The sequence below is a fragment of the Asterias amurensis genome, chromosome 1 (assembly GCF_032118995.1).
Source record: "Asterias amurensis chromosome 1, ASM3211899v1".
Taxonomy (NCBI): Eukaryota; Metazoa; Echinodermata; class Asteroidea; order Forcipulatida; family Asteriidae; genus Asterias; species Asterias amurensis.
Window position 1 is genome coordinate 34781037 of NC_092648.1, and position 18601 is coordinate 34799637.

The 18601-nt window shown below is 38.4% G+C and overlaps 1 protein-coding gene across 1 annotated transcript in view; it reads right to left on the reverse strand.

Moving 5' to 3' along the window:
* The window catches only part of LOC139938110 (cholesterol 24-hydroxylase-like), a 63102-nt gene that overhangs the window by 5921 nt on the left and 38580 nt on the right, over positions 1 to 18601 (reverse strand). The window contains exons 7-11 of the mRNA XM_071933490.1: positions 18317 to 18545; positions 17028 to 17100; positions 16378 to 16462; positions 15501 to 15611; positions 15004 to 15089 (exon numbers count right to left, since the gene is read on the reverse strand). Of these exons, the coding sequence (XP_071789591.1) occupies positions 15004 to 15089; positions 15501 to 15611; positions 16378 to 16462; positions 17028 to 17100; positions 18317 to 18545 (584 nt within the window). The remainder of the gene's footprint in view (positions 1 to 15003; positions 15090 to 15500; positions 15612 to 16377; positions 16463 to 17027; positions 17101 to 18316; positions 18546 to 18601) is intronic.

Consider the following 18601-nt stretch of genomic DNA (forward strand, 5'->3'; position numbering starts at 1 on the left):
TCTTGAAAGAAATTGATCAATTACAGAGTAAAATAGATAATGGTGACTCTTCATGCGCCCCTAGACTCAAAGCAGCGAGACTAGAATTTTTGAAAAACACCCAAAAACAAGACGGTAGCAAATTCCAAAGCTACCGCCCTTCAACCAAAATCAAAGGCGAAGTAAACATTCAGTGCCCAAACACAAAAGACCCCGACTCCAAGCGCATGCAGAGTCTCAATGGCCGTGACGGGAGTGTAACAGAAGACCCAGTAGTAATGACTGAAACATGCCGTCAATACTATGAGGCGCTTTACACGACCGCCCCGGTCGAACAAAAAGAAATCGATTTCTTTCTTGAGTCAATTGACAGGTCACTGAGCTCAGAGGAACAAAATTCACTTGAAGAGCCGGTGACACTGCCTGAGGTGCAGGCTGCATTGTTTAGTATGGAGGCGGGCAAATCCCCAGGTCAAGATGGTTTGCCCGCAGATTTTTACAAAACGTTTTTCAACGAGATGGGACAAGATATTTGCGACGTAATCAACACGGTCTTTGAAAATGGTAATTTAAGCCAAACTCAAAAGAACGGGTTAATCACCCTGATTTTTAAAGAAAAGGGCAGCCGTGACGACCTAAAAAACTGGCGTCCGATCTCGTTGTTAAACGTTGACTACAAAATCATCTCCAAGATCCTCGCCACCAGACTACGCACAGTCCTGAACAGTGTTATCCATTTGGATCAAACCTGTTCGGTGGAGGGTAGATCAATACTAGACAATGCACACTTGCTCCGAAACGTTCAAGATTACGTTGAGCAAAAGAATATGGGCGCGGTCTTTGTGTCTCTCGATCAAGAAAAAGCTTTTGACAGGGTAAACTGGGGGTATCTCAGGCAAGTACTAGGAAAATTTGGCTTCGGTCCAAATTTCCAAAAGTGGGTCGAAATCCTGTACACAGACATAGACAGTGCAGTTATTTGCAATGGTCACATTTCGGAACCCTTTTCACTGTCACGCGGGGTCAGACAGGGTTGCCCCCTATCCCCCCTACTGTACATTTTGGCCTTGGAACCTCTAGGCTGCGCGCTGAGAGGTGATCCATCTATCGTGGGGATCAAATTACCCGGTGGGACCGAAGCTAGAGTTTCCATGTATGCCGATGATACTACCCTTATCCTGTCAAACGACCGTTCCGTTGTCCACAGCTTTAGACTGATCGAGAGATATGAGAAAGCGTCCGGCTCCAAGCTCAACCAGCAAAAGTCCCAAGGATTTTATCTTGGGAGGTGGAGTGGAAGGTTGGATGGACCGGTTGACATAGCCTGGGGTAACTCAGCCAAAATTATCGGGGTTAATTTCGGAAACAAAGAATCCCGAAAAGAAATGTGGGACCGAAAAATTTCCAAAATCGAACAATCAATCAACGATTGGAGTGGCCGGGATCTAACCACTAACACACACATTTTGCCCAAAATATGGTACTTGGCTGAAGTTACCCCGCCCACGATGAGAGAAATAACGAAAATAAACCAACTCATATTTCGATTCATCTGGGGCCACAAAGGCGAATTTGTCAACCGGAACACCATGTTTCTCCCCACTTCCCGAGGTGGCCTTGGGGTAGTGAATATTGAAGACAAAATGGCTACTATGCAAGGGATGCATATAAAACAAATTATCAGTGAAAAACCAGCGAAGTGGAAATCTCTGGCGAGGTACTGGTGCGCCCTTTCCCTTAGGGACATAAAACCAGAGTTAATTCGAAGTAACACCCCTCACTGCGACACCCAGTCAGATTTTTACACTTCAGTTCTTAAAACCTTCCGGAACAACAAACAACTTGTTACGGACTGGACAAAGCTGAAACAAAATACTTACCTTGCATCCATTCTAGAGTCCCGAGCGACCAAGCCTAAAATCCAAAGAGACTTACCAGGGAAAAATTGGCAAGTCGCGTGGAAAAGAACATTGTGCGCCAATCTCCTCAACAGCCAAACTAGCTTGAATTTCAAAATAGCACATAATGTCTTACCTATCGGCTACAGAATGCGCAAAAACCCAGGGGTAACTGGGAGTTGCCCGCATTGCGGTCGGCTCGAAACACTAGAGCACGCTTTCATTGAATGCAGCGTGGTTAAGCCGGCAGGCGCGTGGCTCGCTGACCACATGAGTAGGCTCAACAATGGGCACGTGAGCCCAGACGCGGACACTATATTCTTCTCATTGTACGAAACCAATAAACCCAAAATGACAGTGCAGCAACTTAACAGAATCCTGTCAATCTACCGAATGGCAGTGTGGTTGGCCAGGAATAGAGCTAAATTTGAAAACAAACACACCCGAGCCACCGCATTGATCAAAACAATCCAAAATCTGGTATAGTGTCCGAGACTGGCCCGAGTTTCTCAGATTTCTCTTGTTAAAGTCACATTGCATAACCTATAGAGCAAAATACGTTTCCTTGCTTTGTTTTCTCCCTTAGGTTTTCTCTAAGCATAGAGTGAGGTAACACGTGTCAAAACCGACCAAAGGCGTCTCTAAAAAGGCCCACCTTTTGGAGTGTCAGCATCAACGTTTTGCATTTTCCTCAGTTTTGTTTTTTGTTTTCTTATTTGTAAATAGAATTATGTAAATACTGCAATGAATGTATGGTAAAAGCCCGAATGGCTTATTTGCAAAAATAAACCATTTTAAAAACTGCAATACAGTGTGGACCTGTTTGCATTGAGGACTTACTTGAGGGGAGTCTACGACGCTGTCCTGATGTTAGCCCATTGTATTCTTTTTTTCCTAACCGTGTTCTGGACATACTCCATTGGATTTGTACGCAACCAATAGGCATACATTGGAATCCTACGATGGTTCAGGGTATTCGTTAAAACGAATGTACGTTCTAAGAGTTTTTTTGTAAAAGGCATTGGATTGGGGTAAGTTACACACCATCGTGTACCTTATGAAATTTGTTAGTACGAAAAACACAGTTTTAAAACTGTGACGTCATCACGTGATAATTTATGATAATAAGAAGCTTTAAGGAGTTTTTCTTTGCAGCACTATATCTCAAGAAGTGAACGGCCGAATTCAAAGTTTTTTTCAGTAATATACTCCTTAGGCATGATAGATTTGCATTGGGTAACCGTGACCCCGATTTGACCTCTACTTCTGGGTCAACCGGAAGTGGGACCATATCTCAAGAGTTACACAACCGATTTATTTTTTTTCTTCAGTTAAAGACTGCTTAGGCATTAAATTTTGTTGAGGAAAATTCGTGACCCCATTTTGACCTCTTCTTCCGGGTCAACCGGAAGTGGGACCATATCTCAAGAACTACACAACCTATTTTCAAACTTTTTTTCAGTTGTAGACTACTTAGATATTAAATATTAACTTTGAAAACTGTGACCTTGTGTTGACCTTTACTTCCGGGTCAACCGGAAGTGGGATCATTTCTCAAGAACTAAACAACCGATTTTCAAACTTTTTCAGTTATAGATTCCTTAGGCATTAAATATTAACTTTGAAAACCATGACCCCCATGTTGACCTTTTCTTCCGGGTCAACCGGAAGTGGGACCATATCTTAAGAACTACACAACCGATTTTCAATCTTTTTCAGTTTTAGACTCTTTAGGCATTCAAAATCGAACTTGATTTACCGTGACCCAGTACAGGCGTATTGACCTTTACTTCCCGGAAGTTGGATCATATCTCAAGAACTACACAACCGATTTTTTAACATTAATTAAATTTATTTCAAATAATGACCACGATGCCATGTTGACCTTAAATTCTAATTTTAAAGCTGATTTCGATTTAGTATGAGATAAAAGACAAGGTAATCACATTTCATAAAGCTGTTATGTATGGGTTTTGTTAAAGCATAGAATACTTTTCTTAACAAAACATTCTGGAACAGATTTGTGATTGTTCACAATCTCTAGTTATTATTATTATTTGTTTCCGTCAAAAGCCCATAGGTTTAACCAGGGCATTTTGTTATAGCCAAAAATCATACTTGGCTTAGTATAAAAGAGTCAGACCCTATATCATATTAAAGCTTAGGTCATGAAGTTTCAATTAAATGTAATTTGCATAAATTAAGCAATTAATTAACTAAGTTATAACGACATAAATATATTTAATTAGCCAATCTTTAGACTGCCATATCTCACAAACTATTCGTCCGATCGCAATTTTTTTTTCAATTTTGTACTTTTTGGGTACTGTATAACTATTCCATGGCCTTAGAATCCGGACGACGTCACCATGACGTCATGTATTGCACGTTTTGTGTCTGTGCACAAACACAATGGCTCTTCAAATGTCAACATTTAAATGGTCAAAAACTAAATAACTTCAGAAACATTTATCTGTTTGTGTTCTAAATTTGATATTTTGTGTCAAAATATATACTGATTCTAAAAATAATGGTTTCCGTCCATTAAAACCAATCAAGGGACGTCTATCATTAACGAATAAATTAAAATCTTGCCGTCATGGGTACAACGTAGTACTGCTGGATGTAGTCACTAAACTGGGTGCAGTCGCTTTCATGTGGCTGTACACTTTCTCTATGGGTGGGTGCAATACAGTGTGGACCTGTTTGCATTAGGGACTTACTTGAGGGGAGTCTACGACGCTGTCCTGATGTTAGACCATTGTATTCTTTTTTTTTCTAACCGTGTTCTGGACATACTCCATTGGATTTGTACACAACCAATAGGCATACATTGGAATCCTGCGATGGTTCAGGGTATTCGTTAAAACGAATGTACGTTCTAAGAGTTTTTTTTGTAAAAGGCATTGGATTGGGGTAAGTTACACACCATCGTGTACCTTATGAAATTTGTTAGTACGAAAAACACAGTTTTAAAACTGTGACGTCATCACGTGATAATTTATGATAATAAGAAGCTTTAAGGAGTTTTTCTTTGCAGCACTATATCTCAAGAAGTGAACGGCCGAATTCAAAGTTTTTTTCAGTAATATACTCCTTAGGCATGATAGATTTGCATTGGGTAACCGTGACCCCGATTTGACCTCTACTTCCGGGTCAACCGGAAGTGGGACCATATCTCAAGAGTTACACAACCGATTTATTTTTTTTCTTCAGTTAAAGACTGCTTAGGCATTAAATTTTGTTGAGGAAAATTCGTGACCCCATTTTGACCTCTTCTTCCGGGTCAACCGGAAGTGGGACCATATCTCAAGAACTACACAACCTATTTTCAAACTTTTTTTCAGTTGTAGACTACTTAGATATTAAATATTAACTTTGAAAACTGTGACCTTGTGTTGACCTTTACTTCCGGGTCAACCGGAAGTGGGATCATTTCTCAAGAACTAAACAACCGATTTTCAAACTTTTTCAGTTATAGATTCATTAGGCATTAAATATTAACTTTGAAAACCATGACCCCCATGTTGACCTTTTCTTCCGGGTCAACCGGAAGTGGGACCATATCTTAAGAACTACACAACCGATTTTCAATCTTTTTCAGTTTTAGACTCTTTAGGCATTCAAAATCGAACTTGATTTACCGTGACCCAGTACAGGTGTATTGACCTTTACTTCCCGGAAGTTGGATCATATCTCAAGAACTACACAACCGATTTTTTAACATTATTTAAATTTATTTCAAATAATGACCACGATGCCATGTTGACCTTAAATTCTAATTTTAAAGCTGATTTCGATTTAGTATGAGATAAAAGACAAGGTAATCACATTTCATAAAGCTGTTATGTATGGGTTTTGTTAAAGCATAGAATACTTTTCTTAACAAAACATTCTGGAACAGATTTGTGATTGTTCACAATCTCTAGTTATTATTATTATTTGTTTCCGTCAAAAGCCCATAGGTTTAACCAGGGCATTTTGTTATAGCCAAAAATCATACTTGGCTTAGTATAAAAGAGTCAGACCCTATATCATATTAAAGCTTAGGTCATGAAGTTTCAGTTAAATGTAATTTGCATAAATTAAGCAATTAATTAACTAAGTTATAACGACATGAATATTTAATTAGCCAATCTTTAGACTGCCATATCTCACAAACTATTCGTCCGATCGCAATTTTTTTTTCAATTTTGTACTTTTTGGGTACTGTATAACTATTCTATGGCCTTAGAATCCGGACGACGTCACCATGACGTCATGTATTGCACGTTTTGTGTCTGTGCACAAACACAATGGCTCTTCAAATGTCAACATTTAAATGGTCAAAAACTAAATAACTTCAGAAACATTTATCTGTTTGTGTTCTAAATTTGATATTTTGTGTCAAAAAATATACTGATTCTAAAAATAATGGTTTCCGTCCATTAAAACCAATCAAGGGACGTCTATCATTAACGAATAAATTAAAATCTTGCCGTCATGGGTACAACGTAGTACTGCTGGATGTAGTCACTAAACTGGGTGGTCGCTTTCATGTGGCTGTACACTTTCTCTATGGGTGGGTGCAATACAGTGTGGACCTGTTTGCATTGAGGACTTACTTGAGGGGAGTCTACGACGCTGTCCTGATGTTAGACCATTGTATTCTTTTTTTTTCTAACCGTGTTCTGGACATACTCCATTGGATTTGTACACAACCAATAGGCATACATTGGAATCCTACGATGGTTTAGGGTATTCGTTAAAACGAATGTACGTTCTAATATTTTTTTTGTAAAAGGCATTGGATTGGGGTAAGTTACACACCATCGTGTACCTTATGAAATTTGTTAGTACGAAAAACACAATTTTAAAACTGTGACGTCATCACGTGATAATTTATGATAATTAGAAGCTTTAATGAGTTTTTCTTTGCAGCACTATATCTCAAGAAGTGAACGGCCGAATTCAAAGTTTTTTTCAGTAATATACTCCTTAGGCATGATAGATTTGCATTGGGTAACCGTGACCCCGATTTGACCTCTACTTCCGGGTCAACCGGAAGTGGGACCATATCTCAAGAGTTACACAACCGATTTACTTTTTTTCTTCAGTTAAAGACTGCTTAGGCATTAAATTTTGTTGAGGAAAATTCGTGACCCCATTTTGACCTCTTCTTCCGGGTCAACCGGAAGTGGGACCATATCTCAAGAACTACACAACCTATTTTCAAACTTTTTTTCAGTTGTAGACTACTAAGACATTAAATATTAACTTTGAAAACTGTGACCTTGTGTTGACCTTTATTCCCGGGTCAACCGGAAGTGGGATCATTTCTCAAGAACTATACAACCGATTTTCAAACTTTTCAGTTATAGACTCCTTAGGCATTAAACATTAACTTTGAAAACCATGACCCCCATGTTGACCTTTTCTTCCGGGTCAACCGGAAGTGGGACCATATCTTAAGAACTACACATCCGATTTTCAATCTTTTTCAGTTTTAAACTCTTTAGGCATTCAAAATCGAGCTTGATTTACCGTGACCCAGTACAGGTGTATTGACCTTTACTTCCCGGAAGTTGGATCATATCTCAAGAACTACGCAACCGATTTTTTAACATTAATTAAATTTATTTCAAATAATGACCACGATGCCATGTTGACCTTAAATTCTAATTTTAAAGCTCATTTCGATTCAGTATGAGATAAAAGACAAGGTAATCACATTTCATAAAGCATTATGTATGGGTTTTGTTAAAGCATAGAATACTTTTATTAACAAAAAATTCTGGAACAGCTTTGTGATTGTTCACAATCTCTAGTTATTAGCTGTTCCGAACTTTAGTCGGAACAGCTATTGAAATCGTCAAGATTTTTATTTGTTATTATTATTATTATTTGTTTCCGTCAAAAGCCCATAGGTTTAACCAGGGCATTTTGTTAAAGCCAAAAATCATACTTGGCTTAGTATAAAAGAGTCAGACCCTATATCATATTAAAGCTTAGGTCTTGAAGTTTCAGTTAAATGTAATTTGCATAAATTAAATAATTAATTAACTAAGTTATAACGACATGAATATTTAATTAGCCAATCTTTAGACTGCCATATCTCACAAACTATACGTCCGATCGCAATTTTGTTTTCAATTTTGTACTTTTGGGGTACTGTATAACTATTCCATGGCCTTAAAATCCGGACGACGTCACCATGACGTCATGTATTGCACGTTTTGTGTCTGTGCACAAACACAATGGCTCTTCAAATGTCAACATTTAAATGGTCAAAAACTTAATAACTTCAAAAATATTTATCTGTTTGTTTCCTAAATTTGATATTTTGTGTCAAAAAATATACTGATTCTAAAAATAATGGTTTCCGTCCATTAAAACCAATCAAGGGACGTCTATCATTAACGAATAAATTAAAATCTTGCCGTCATGGGTACAACGTAGTACTTCTGGATGTAGTCACTTAACTGGGTGCAGTCGCTTTCAAGTGGCTGTACACTTTCTCTATGGGTGTTTCAGTGGACCTGTATGGAGAACGTTCAACATCTTGAGGATCATGCTTAGGGCTTTAAACCCCTATAACTCGAGTGAGAACCGATAGTGCACACGAGTTCAAGATGCAGAGAAATCACAGCGTTGAACTTTTGCTAAACGAAAGAGCCACCCATGACGAGGTATGCGACTTGGTAGAGACCACCCTGACCGATGATGTGCAGTGTGTACAGCAGGTGGCCGATAAGAAATGGGTCGTTACCACAAAGACCGCAGAAGGAACAGAGACACTAATGACAACGGAGCTGAAGATCGGGGAAAACACCGTACACACAGCACCTGCCGGCAAGAACTTGCATTACGTAACAGTAATGTACGCACCTTTTGAGATGAAAGACACCAGCGTCGCTGCCGTCATGTCCTCGTACGGAGAGGTTCACGCCATCCGTCGAGGACACTGGCAGCAACATCGGAATTGGGAAAACGGCAACCGGCACCTACGTATGGAGATAGACAGAAAGATACCATCGTACATCACGGTGAACGGGTTTCAACTGGTTGTCAAGTACACAGGACAGAAAGAAACGTGTAGAAAGTGCTCAGAAGAGGGGCACAAGGCCGCCACCTGCCCCAACATCAGGTGTAACTCATGCCAACAATATGGACACATGAGAAAGAACTGCCCGCAGCCATCCGATTGCACGAACTGCAAATCAACTGAACACACGACGCAACTATGCCCGCACACCTACGCTAACCGAGTCAAGAAGACACCATTACTTTCTGAACAATCTTCAGGGGAAGACGAAGAAGAAAAACAGACACAACCGGAACCGCCACAACCACCGAGACTCAAGAGAAAGAAACGACGTAACGAAAGGGAGAACAAACCTGACGCACCCTCCAGTACAAAAGAACCACTACAACCTCAGCCTGGACCTTCAAAACAACAAGAACAAACACAAGCAATGGACAGCACATACAGAGAAACCCGGGAACCAGTGAACTCCGACTCAATCAGCGGAGACGAAACGGACAACCCAGAGGAGAGAAAGAGACTGAAGAAATACTTCAAAAGACACATCCCCGCAGAATCATATCGAGAAGTCTGCACTTGGAGTAACATGGAGATGAAACGACGGATAAGCAGGTTAGGAGTATGGGATAACTACCAGTTATTCTATGAAATGGGCTGCAAAACCCCATGAACAATGAACTGTTGGTGATGGGATTCGACTGTCGAATTGAGAACTCATAATGGTGAAGGGAATGATTTTGATTAATGTTGTGAACTCACGAACAATGAACTTTTTGGTGAAGGGTTATTGACTACTGTTTTTAGTGCTTTCGATTAATTTTGTTGAATTGAGTTGTTTTCTGAAGAATGTTAAGTTTACTGTTCGTTTTGTAGAATGTTAGGTTTACCCTAAGTTTCTAAAAAGTTTTCAGTGTTTATGTTTTTATTTACTTTGTACAAAGTTTCTGTAAATTACTGCATAAAATGTATGTATCATGGCCGTATGGCTTTATTCGGACGAATAAACCATTTTAAAAACTGCAATACAGTGTGGACCTGTTTGCATTGAGGACTTACTTGAGGGGAGTCTACGACGCTGTCCTGATGTTAGCCCATTGTATTCTTTTTTTTTTCTAACCGTGTTCTGGACATACTCCATTGGATTTGTACACAACCAATAGGCATATATTGGAATCCTACGATGGTTCAGGGTATTCGTTAAAACGAATGTAAGTTCTAATAGGTTTTTTGTAAAAGGCATTGGATTGGGGTAAGTTACACACCATCATGTACCTTATGAAATTTGTTAGTACGAAAAACACAATTTTAAAACTGTGACGTCACCACGTGATCATTTATGATAATTAGAAGCTTTAATGAGTTTTTCTTTGCAGCACTATATCTCAAGAAGTGAGCGGCCGAATTCAAAGTTTTTTTCAGTAATAGACTCCTTAAGCATGATAGATTTGCATTGGGTAACCGTGACTCCGATTTGACCTCTACTTCCGGGTCAACCGGAAGTGGGACCATATCTCAAGAGTTACACAACCGATTTATTTGTTTTCTTCAGTTAAAGACTGCTTAGGCATTAAATTTTGTTGGGGAAAATTCGTGACCCCATTTTGACTTCTTCTTCCGAGTCAACCGGAAGTGGGACCATATCTCAAGAACTACACAACCGATTTTCAAACTTCTTTCAGTTGTAGACTACTTAGATATTAAATATTAACTTTGAAAACTGTGACCTTGTGTTTACCTTTATTTCCGGGTCAACCGGAAGTGGGATCATTTCTCAAGAACTATACAACCGATTTTTAAACTTTTTCAGTTATAGTCTCCTTAGGCATTAAATATTAACTTTGAAAACCATGACCCCCATGTTGACCTTTTCTTCCGGGTCAACCGAAAGTGGGACCATATTTTAAGACTTACACAAACGATTTTCAATTTTGTTTTGGTTATTAACTCCTTTGACATTGGAAATTCGCGTTGGCTGGCCGTGACCCCATGTTGACCTTTACTTCCGGGTCAACTGGAAGTGGGACGATATCTTAAGAACTACACAACCGTTTTAGACTCCTTAGGCATCAAAAATAAAATTAGAACAACCGTGCCCCAAATTTAACCTGTACACAACCGATTTTCAAACTTTTGTTTACAGTTACAGACTCCTTGGTCATTTTAGCACTTAATCCAAGCAAAATAACACGGAACAGCTGTGTGTTTGTTCACAAACACCTAATGTCTAGTTATTATTATTATTTGTTTCCGTCAAAAGCCCATAGGTTTAACCAGGGCATTTTGTTATAGCCAAAAATCATACTTGGCTTAGTATAAAAGAGTCAGACCCTATATCATATTAAAGCTTAGGTCTTGAAGTTTCAATTAAATGTAATTTGCATAAATTAAATAATTAATTAACTAAGTTATAACGACATGAATATTTAATTAGCCAGTCTTTAGACTGCCATATCTCACAAACTATTCGTCCGATCGCAATTTTTTACTCAATTTTTTACTTTTTGGGTACTGTATAACTATTCCATGGCCTTAGAATCAGGACGACGTCACCATGACGTCATGTATTGCACGTTTTGGGTCTGTGCACAAACACAATGGCTCTTCAAATGTCAACATTTAAATGGTCAAAAACTAAATAACTTCAGAAACATTTATCTGTTTGTGTTCTAAATTTGATATTTTGTGTCAAAAAATATACTGATTCTAAAAATAATGGTTTCCGTCCATTAAAACCAATCAAGGGACGTCTATCATTAACGAATAAATTAAAATCTTGCCGTCATGGGTACAACGTAGTACTGCTGGATGTAGTCACTAAACTGGGTGCAGTCGCTTTCATGTGGCTGTACACTTTCTCTATGGGTAGGTGCAATACAGTGTGGACCTGTTTGCATTGAGGACTGACTTGAGGGGAGTCTACGACGCTGTCCTGATGTTAGACCATTGTATTCTTTTTTTTCTAACCGTGTTCTGGACATACTCCATTGGATTTGTACACAACCAATAGGCATACATTGGATTCCTACGATGGTTCAGGGTATTCGTTAAAACGAATGTACGTTCTAATAGGTTTTTTTGTAAAAGGCATTGGATTGGGGTAAGTTACACACCATCGTGTACCTTATGAAATTTGTTAGAACGAAAAACACAATTTTAAAACTGTGACGTCATCACGTGATAATTTATGATAATTAGAAGCTTTAATGAGTTTTTCTTTGCAGCACTATATCTCAAGAAGTGAACGGCCGAATTCAAAGTTTTTTTCAGTAATATACTCCTTAGGCATGATAGATTTGCATTGGGTAACCGTGACCCCGATTTGACCTCTACTTCCGGGTCAACCGGAAGTGGGACCATATCACAAGAGTTACACAACCGATTTACTTTTTTCTTCAGTTAAAGACTGCTTAGGCATTAAATTTTGTTGAGGAAAGTTCGTGACCCCATTTTGACCTCTTCTTCCGGGTAAACCGGAAGTGGGACCATATCTCAAGAACTACACAACCTATTTTCAAACTTTTTTCAGTTGTAGACTACTTAGACATTAAATATTAACTTTGAAAACTGTGACCTTGTGTTGACCTTTATTTCCGGGTCAACCGGAAGTGGGATCATTTCTCAAGAACTATACAACAGATTTTTTAACTTTTTCAGTTATAGACTTCTTAGGCATTAAATATTAACTTTGAAAACCATGACCCCCATGTTGACCTTTTCTTCCGGGTCAACCGGAAGTGGGACCATATCTTAAGAACTACACAAACGATTTTCAATTTTGTTTTGGTTATTTACTCCTTTGACATTGGAAATTCGCATTGGCTGGCCGTGACCCCATGTTGACCTTTACTTCCGGGTTAACCGGAAGTGGGACCATATCTTAAGAACTACACAACCGTTTTAGACTCCTTAGGCATCAAAAATAAAATTAGAACAACCGTGCCCCAAATTTAACCTGTACACAACCGATTTTCAAACTTTTTTTACAGTTACAGACTCCTTGGTCATTTTAGCACTTAATCCAAGCAAAATAACACGGAACAGCTGTGTGTTTGTTCACAAACACCTAATGTCCAGTTATTATTATTATTATTATTATTCTTTGTTTCTCCCTAAATCCCATAGCGTGTGTACACGTTTTTGTGGCAGCCTAATCTCCTAAACCATAATACGAAAGAGTGAGTTTATTATACCAAATTGAAGCTTAGAACATAAGCTTAATTCTTATCGTAAAAAATGCTAAAATTGTTAATAAAAAGCCTTAATTAAGCTTATGAATATTTAATTAGCAAACCAAGTTAACACCATATCTCAAAAAGTAGACCGCCGATCCTGAAACTTTTTTCAGCTATACACTAGTCAGGTCCTGTTAAGGTGATTTCTGACATAACATTTTGGACGACGTCACCATGACGTCATGTAATGCACGTTTTGTGTCTGTGCACAAACACAATGGCTCTTCAAATCTACACTTTGAACTGGTCAAAAACACAATAACTTCAAAATAATTTATCTGTTAGTTTCCTAAATATCATATTATGTGTAGAAAAATAGACTGATTCTAATAAGATTTGTTTCAGTCCATAAAAGCAATCAATGTTCGTCTATTAACTAATTAATCAATTAGAATCTTGGCGTCATGGGTACAACGTAGTACTTCATAAACTGGGTACAGTCACTTTCATTAGGATGTTTAAACTTGTCTATAGCTCTTGCAATACACTGCGGACCTGTATGGGTTGAGGCATCCCGGGGAGAGTCTAAGACGATGATGTCGTGATGTTGGCATCTTTTTATTTGTTTTTGAAAAATGTCAACTTGTAACTAATTAACGACATGACCCTCATTTGCATATTAAATTAGAAAATCTTTGCAGCACCATATCTCAAGAAGTACACAGCCGATTTTAAGAGTGTTTGTAACTAAAGACTCTTTGGGGATTGAAAATTAATTTTGAAAAACCGTGACCTCAAGTCGACCCCTACTTCCGGGTCGACCGGAAGTGGGACCATATCTCAAGAACTACACAACAGATTTTTAAACTTTTTTCAGTTATAAACTCCTTAGGCATAAAATATTACTTTTGACAAACCGTGACCTCAAGTTGATCTCTACTTCCAGGTCAACCGGAAGTGGGACCATATCTCAAGAAATATACAACCGATTTTCAAACTTGTTTTCAGTTATAGACTCCTTGGGCATTCAAGAGTAGTTTGAAACACATTTGACCCCATTTTGACCTTTACTTCCGGGTCAACCGGAAGTGGGCCCATATCTCAAGAAGTACAAAGCCAATGTTCAAACTTCAGTTATAGACTCTAAGGCAATAAATATTAACTTTGAAAAACGGTGACCCTATGTTGACCTCTACTTCTGGGTCAACCGGAAGTGGGACTATATATCAAGATCTTCACAACCGATTGTTTTAACTTTTTCAGTTATAGACTCCTTGGCATTTCAGATTAGTCTTTGGTAGCTGTGGGCCCATTTTGACCTTTACTTGCGGGTCAACCGGGAAGTGTGACCTAATATCAAGAGCTACACAACTTGTTTTAATTTTTTTTCAGTTATAGATTCCTTGGGCAATGAAGCACATAATCCAAGCAAAACATCACGGAACAGCTTCGTGTTTGTTCACAAACACTTAATGTCTAGTTTTAGTTGTTTGGCTCTATATTGCAAACTCTTTGAAAGTGTGGAAACCAAAGTTTGTGAAATCACCCCAGGTTATTAAACAAAATATCAGAAAAGAGCATAACATAATGCTTTAATGCTGCTTAAACGCCATGTTGATATCACATTGATTTCAAAAATTATGATAGCAGAAAACCAAGCGATGCGAGAGAATACAACTGAGAAAAAAAAAAGAGTTTGAAGTCGACTGTTATAACTGAAAAAAATTCGGCACATTTCTTGCAATGCTAATTATGACCCCTTTTTAGTGTTATTCATCAGGAGGAAGTTGACAATATGAAATAAGATAAATTTTGGCATTCTATATTTAAAAGAAACTGTTTCTGTATCCTGATATTTCCGAGAAACGATTGATTTAGCTTGATCGCATATACAGGGATATTTCTAATAAAAACTAAAGGCATGTCTTACTTGTGTCCACCCAAGAATCGGCTTGGCATAAATTCTTCTGGGTTTTCGAAATACTCCTTCTGTCTCGCCAGGTTCATAATGGAAACCTGGAGGAGTAAATGAAAATACGTGATAAAATAGTCTTTCATTTATGTCATTCAGTTTTAAAAACTTTTAAGGTGAGTAATGAGTGAATCAAGAAAAAGGAAAAAGGAAAAAGACAAAGGAAACTCATTTGTTGCCAAATATAAGCGCATTGCGTCGAGCCCTGGCGCGATTTCCTCGCAGGCGGCAACTGTGCCACGCTCGGCGGTAAATGTGTAGCCACGCACCGTGGCGATAACATTCCCGCTATACTACACTTAGTGACATTGACTCACAAAATGGCGCAACAAAAAAGTATGACGTCAGGTAAATGGGGTCATGCCCAGTATAGGCATTTGCGATGAATTCAACGAAAGTAAAATATGGGAGGGATGGATTAGAAAAATCAAAAAGTGAACAATTAAATAACTCACCATGATGTGTGTATTAGCAGGGATTTTAATACCGTTCCAGACCACGTCTTTCGGTGTCACCCTCCCCACAGATGGCACAGGGGAATGGAAACGTAAAGTTTCCTTCAATACCTTTTTCAACCAATTGGGAAAACACAAATGGATTAAAAGGCAGTTAAAATGCTGCATACTTCAACTTTAATTTCCCGTAAATGAAACCAATAAATCACTTCATCAATTAAGCATTTTGCAAAGAGCCATTTAGAGGTCATTGCTTACGACACCACACAGACACATTTTTTAGGGAATACATGTACTCGATAAATAAGGTTTGTGTTAACATCATGTGTGTATCTACTTGCTATAGGTAGATTATGTTTTTTTTGCGCGGAATAGACTTTTTTCGGAAATCAGGAGACTTCTCAGTTCTGAAAAGAACTGTCCTGCTTGTAGGAAATCAGCCGTGACTACTTCTTAATTGCTTTAGTGGATAGAGGGTTGTTAAACCCACTACAGCGAATGAGTTCTTAATGGTCACAACAATTTGACTAGCTTGCTCTATGCTCTAGTCATCGTCAGGAGACATTTTTTGTTTTTAAATCACGTAAGAGATTGTGAATTTCTTTGACCTCCCTTAACCTTCAATAGCAGCTACAATACCATGGTGGCAAATGTTTTGACTGATGGCTCAGAGGCACCCGGAAGCTGAATGGGGACCTTTTCGTTGCCAGACTTACACTAGCCTCGATCAAGACTGTCGAATCGTGCCGCACCGGACCGGGGCACACTACGCCAACAGCCTTGAGTCAAGGCTAGACTTACACGGTCTGTTTTGAAAGGAGCACTCACTCATTACTTTGTACATTATTCAATATACCTTAAACTGATACAAACTTACAGCGGTTGTGTATTTCAGTTTGGATAGGTCTTCAAAGCTGACATATCCATCATCGCCAAGCACTGCATCAACTTCAGTCTTCATCCTTATAACAAAATATTTAAACAAAGGTCGATTTCACAAAGAGTTAGGACTAGTCTTATCTCGAGTTAGGGCGAAAGATTAATCTTAAGGTCTGCATGCTACAGTGCAGGGTTGGAACTCGTCCTAAATAAGTCCTAAGATTAGTCTTAAGTTAGGAAGAGTTTTGTGAAATCGACGGCAGGGGAAAAAAAGTAGAGTTAACCACAGGACAGCGAGTGTGTAACTGGTGTGACAGCCTAACATTTTAAAGGCCAATTTGCCTATCCCAAACTTTTATTTTGGTTTATTTACTTATTAAATATAAAAAAAATAAATTAAAACATTAACGAAGTTAAATACCAGACTTTGCCCTGTTGTTTAATGGCATAAAAAAAGTAAAAGAAAAACACACACACAACAAACAAAACCCACAAAGAAAACTATCCAAACAACCTAAAACAGACAAGAACACAAAAACCCTCAAACAAATACCCAACCATAAAAAATATAAAAAATAAAAACAAGTTAACCTGGCTTATAAAACGACAATACACCCCAAAAAATTAATCACAAGATAAGTGACTTACTTATGCATTATTTCTGGATGTCTCAAAAGCTCCAGCAATGTAGATGCCATAAGACACGCTGTCGTCTCTTGACCTATAAAAATAAAAGCGGCAGCAACTTACAAAAACACTCCTGAATGTGGTTTACTTATTCATGAAAAATAAGAAATAATTGTACGGAAAGATTGCACTTGTATTGAAGAAGAGAAAACGACATTAGTAACCAACTCAATAATTCCCTATAACAATCAAATCTGTCGCATGAATGTTGACTGGCATTCGATTTACAAATATTCAACTCAAGAACTGCACTGTTTTCTGTCTTTAGTTTCTTAAAGGGGGGGGGGGGGTACCTTCGGTAATTTCACCAACAAAATACTGAACACAAAAACTCAGTATAAGAGCTATGGAGAGCTGTTGATACTAAAAAACATTTTTAGGATCGTCACCCTTTGAAGTAATGTAGTCTTATAGAGAGAGATGTTTTTTATGATTTGAGTCTGGGAAAGGCTTCAAGCATGAGAAAGGGTTCAGGCATTTTGTGCATAATTTATGTTAGGATACACCAAGTGGGGAAACTGGTCTTGGACAACTACCATTCGTACACATTGGCTTTAAAGTGCAGACATGACATTAAAGGAACACGTTGCCTTGGATCGGACGAGTTGGTCATTAAAAAGCGTTTGAAACCGTTTGTTATGAAATGCATATGGTTGGAACGATGTTTTAAAAGTAGAATATAATGATCCACACAAGTATCTCTCAAAATTGCACGGTTTTCTTTTTACGTCGCGAACTATCACGGTCGGCCATTTATGGGAGTCAAAATTTTGACTGCCATAATTGGCCGACCGTGATATTGGACGAGGTAAAAAGAAAACCACGCAATTTCGAGGCATATTTGTGTGGATCATTGTATTCTACTTTTACATCATCTTTCTAACCATATGCATTTTATAATAAACGGTCACAAAACGCTTTTCAAAGACCAACTCGACCAAGGCAACGTGTTCCTTTAAGACTTAAACTGTGTGAGAAAAAAGGCTGGACGTCCGCATATACCCAGTAAAAATATCTACCGGGCAATCTCGGTGGTCTAGTTGGTGAAACAATGCTCTAAAATTGCAAAGGTCACTGGTTCGAACCCCAACGAGTAATATGCCTGTGCTTCCCCCTCCCCGCCCAAAAAAAAAGCTTCGGAAAATACCTACGTATACAGTGCTATTACACATCAGTGTATTATGGGTAAAACTAAAATAAATATTCTTTATCCCTGATTCAAATTTCCATCTAATAAAAAAATATCTTGCCTGCCATGAAAAATGTCACAAAATGATCGATCATCAACTCCAGGTCATTGCTGTCACTATCTGGCGCTGCAGACTGCAGAATATGACTCAGGATGTTGTTGTCCAGTTTCTCGCCTCGTTTAAGCGCTTCCATCTGGCCCATAATGCACTGTCGTCCCATCTCCCGCATTCTCTTGGCAGCAGCTCTCCCCTCTCTTCGTAATTTAATATGGTCTCTAAAAGGACTTAGCTGAAATACAAATTAAATCACAGACTATAAATAAATTGGTCATACACAATACAAAC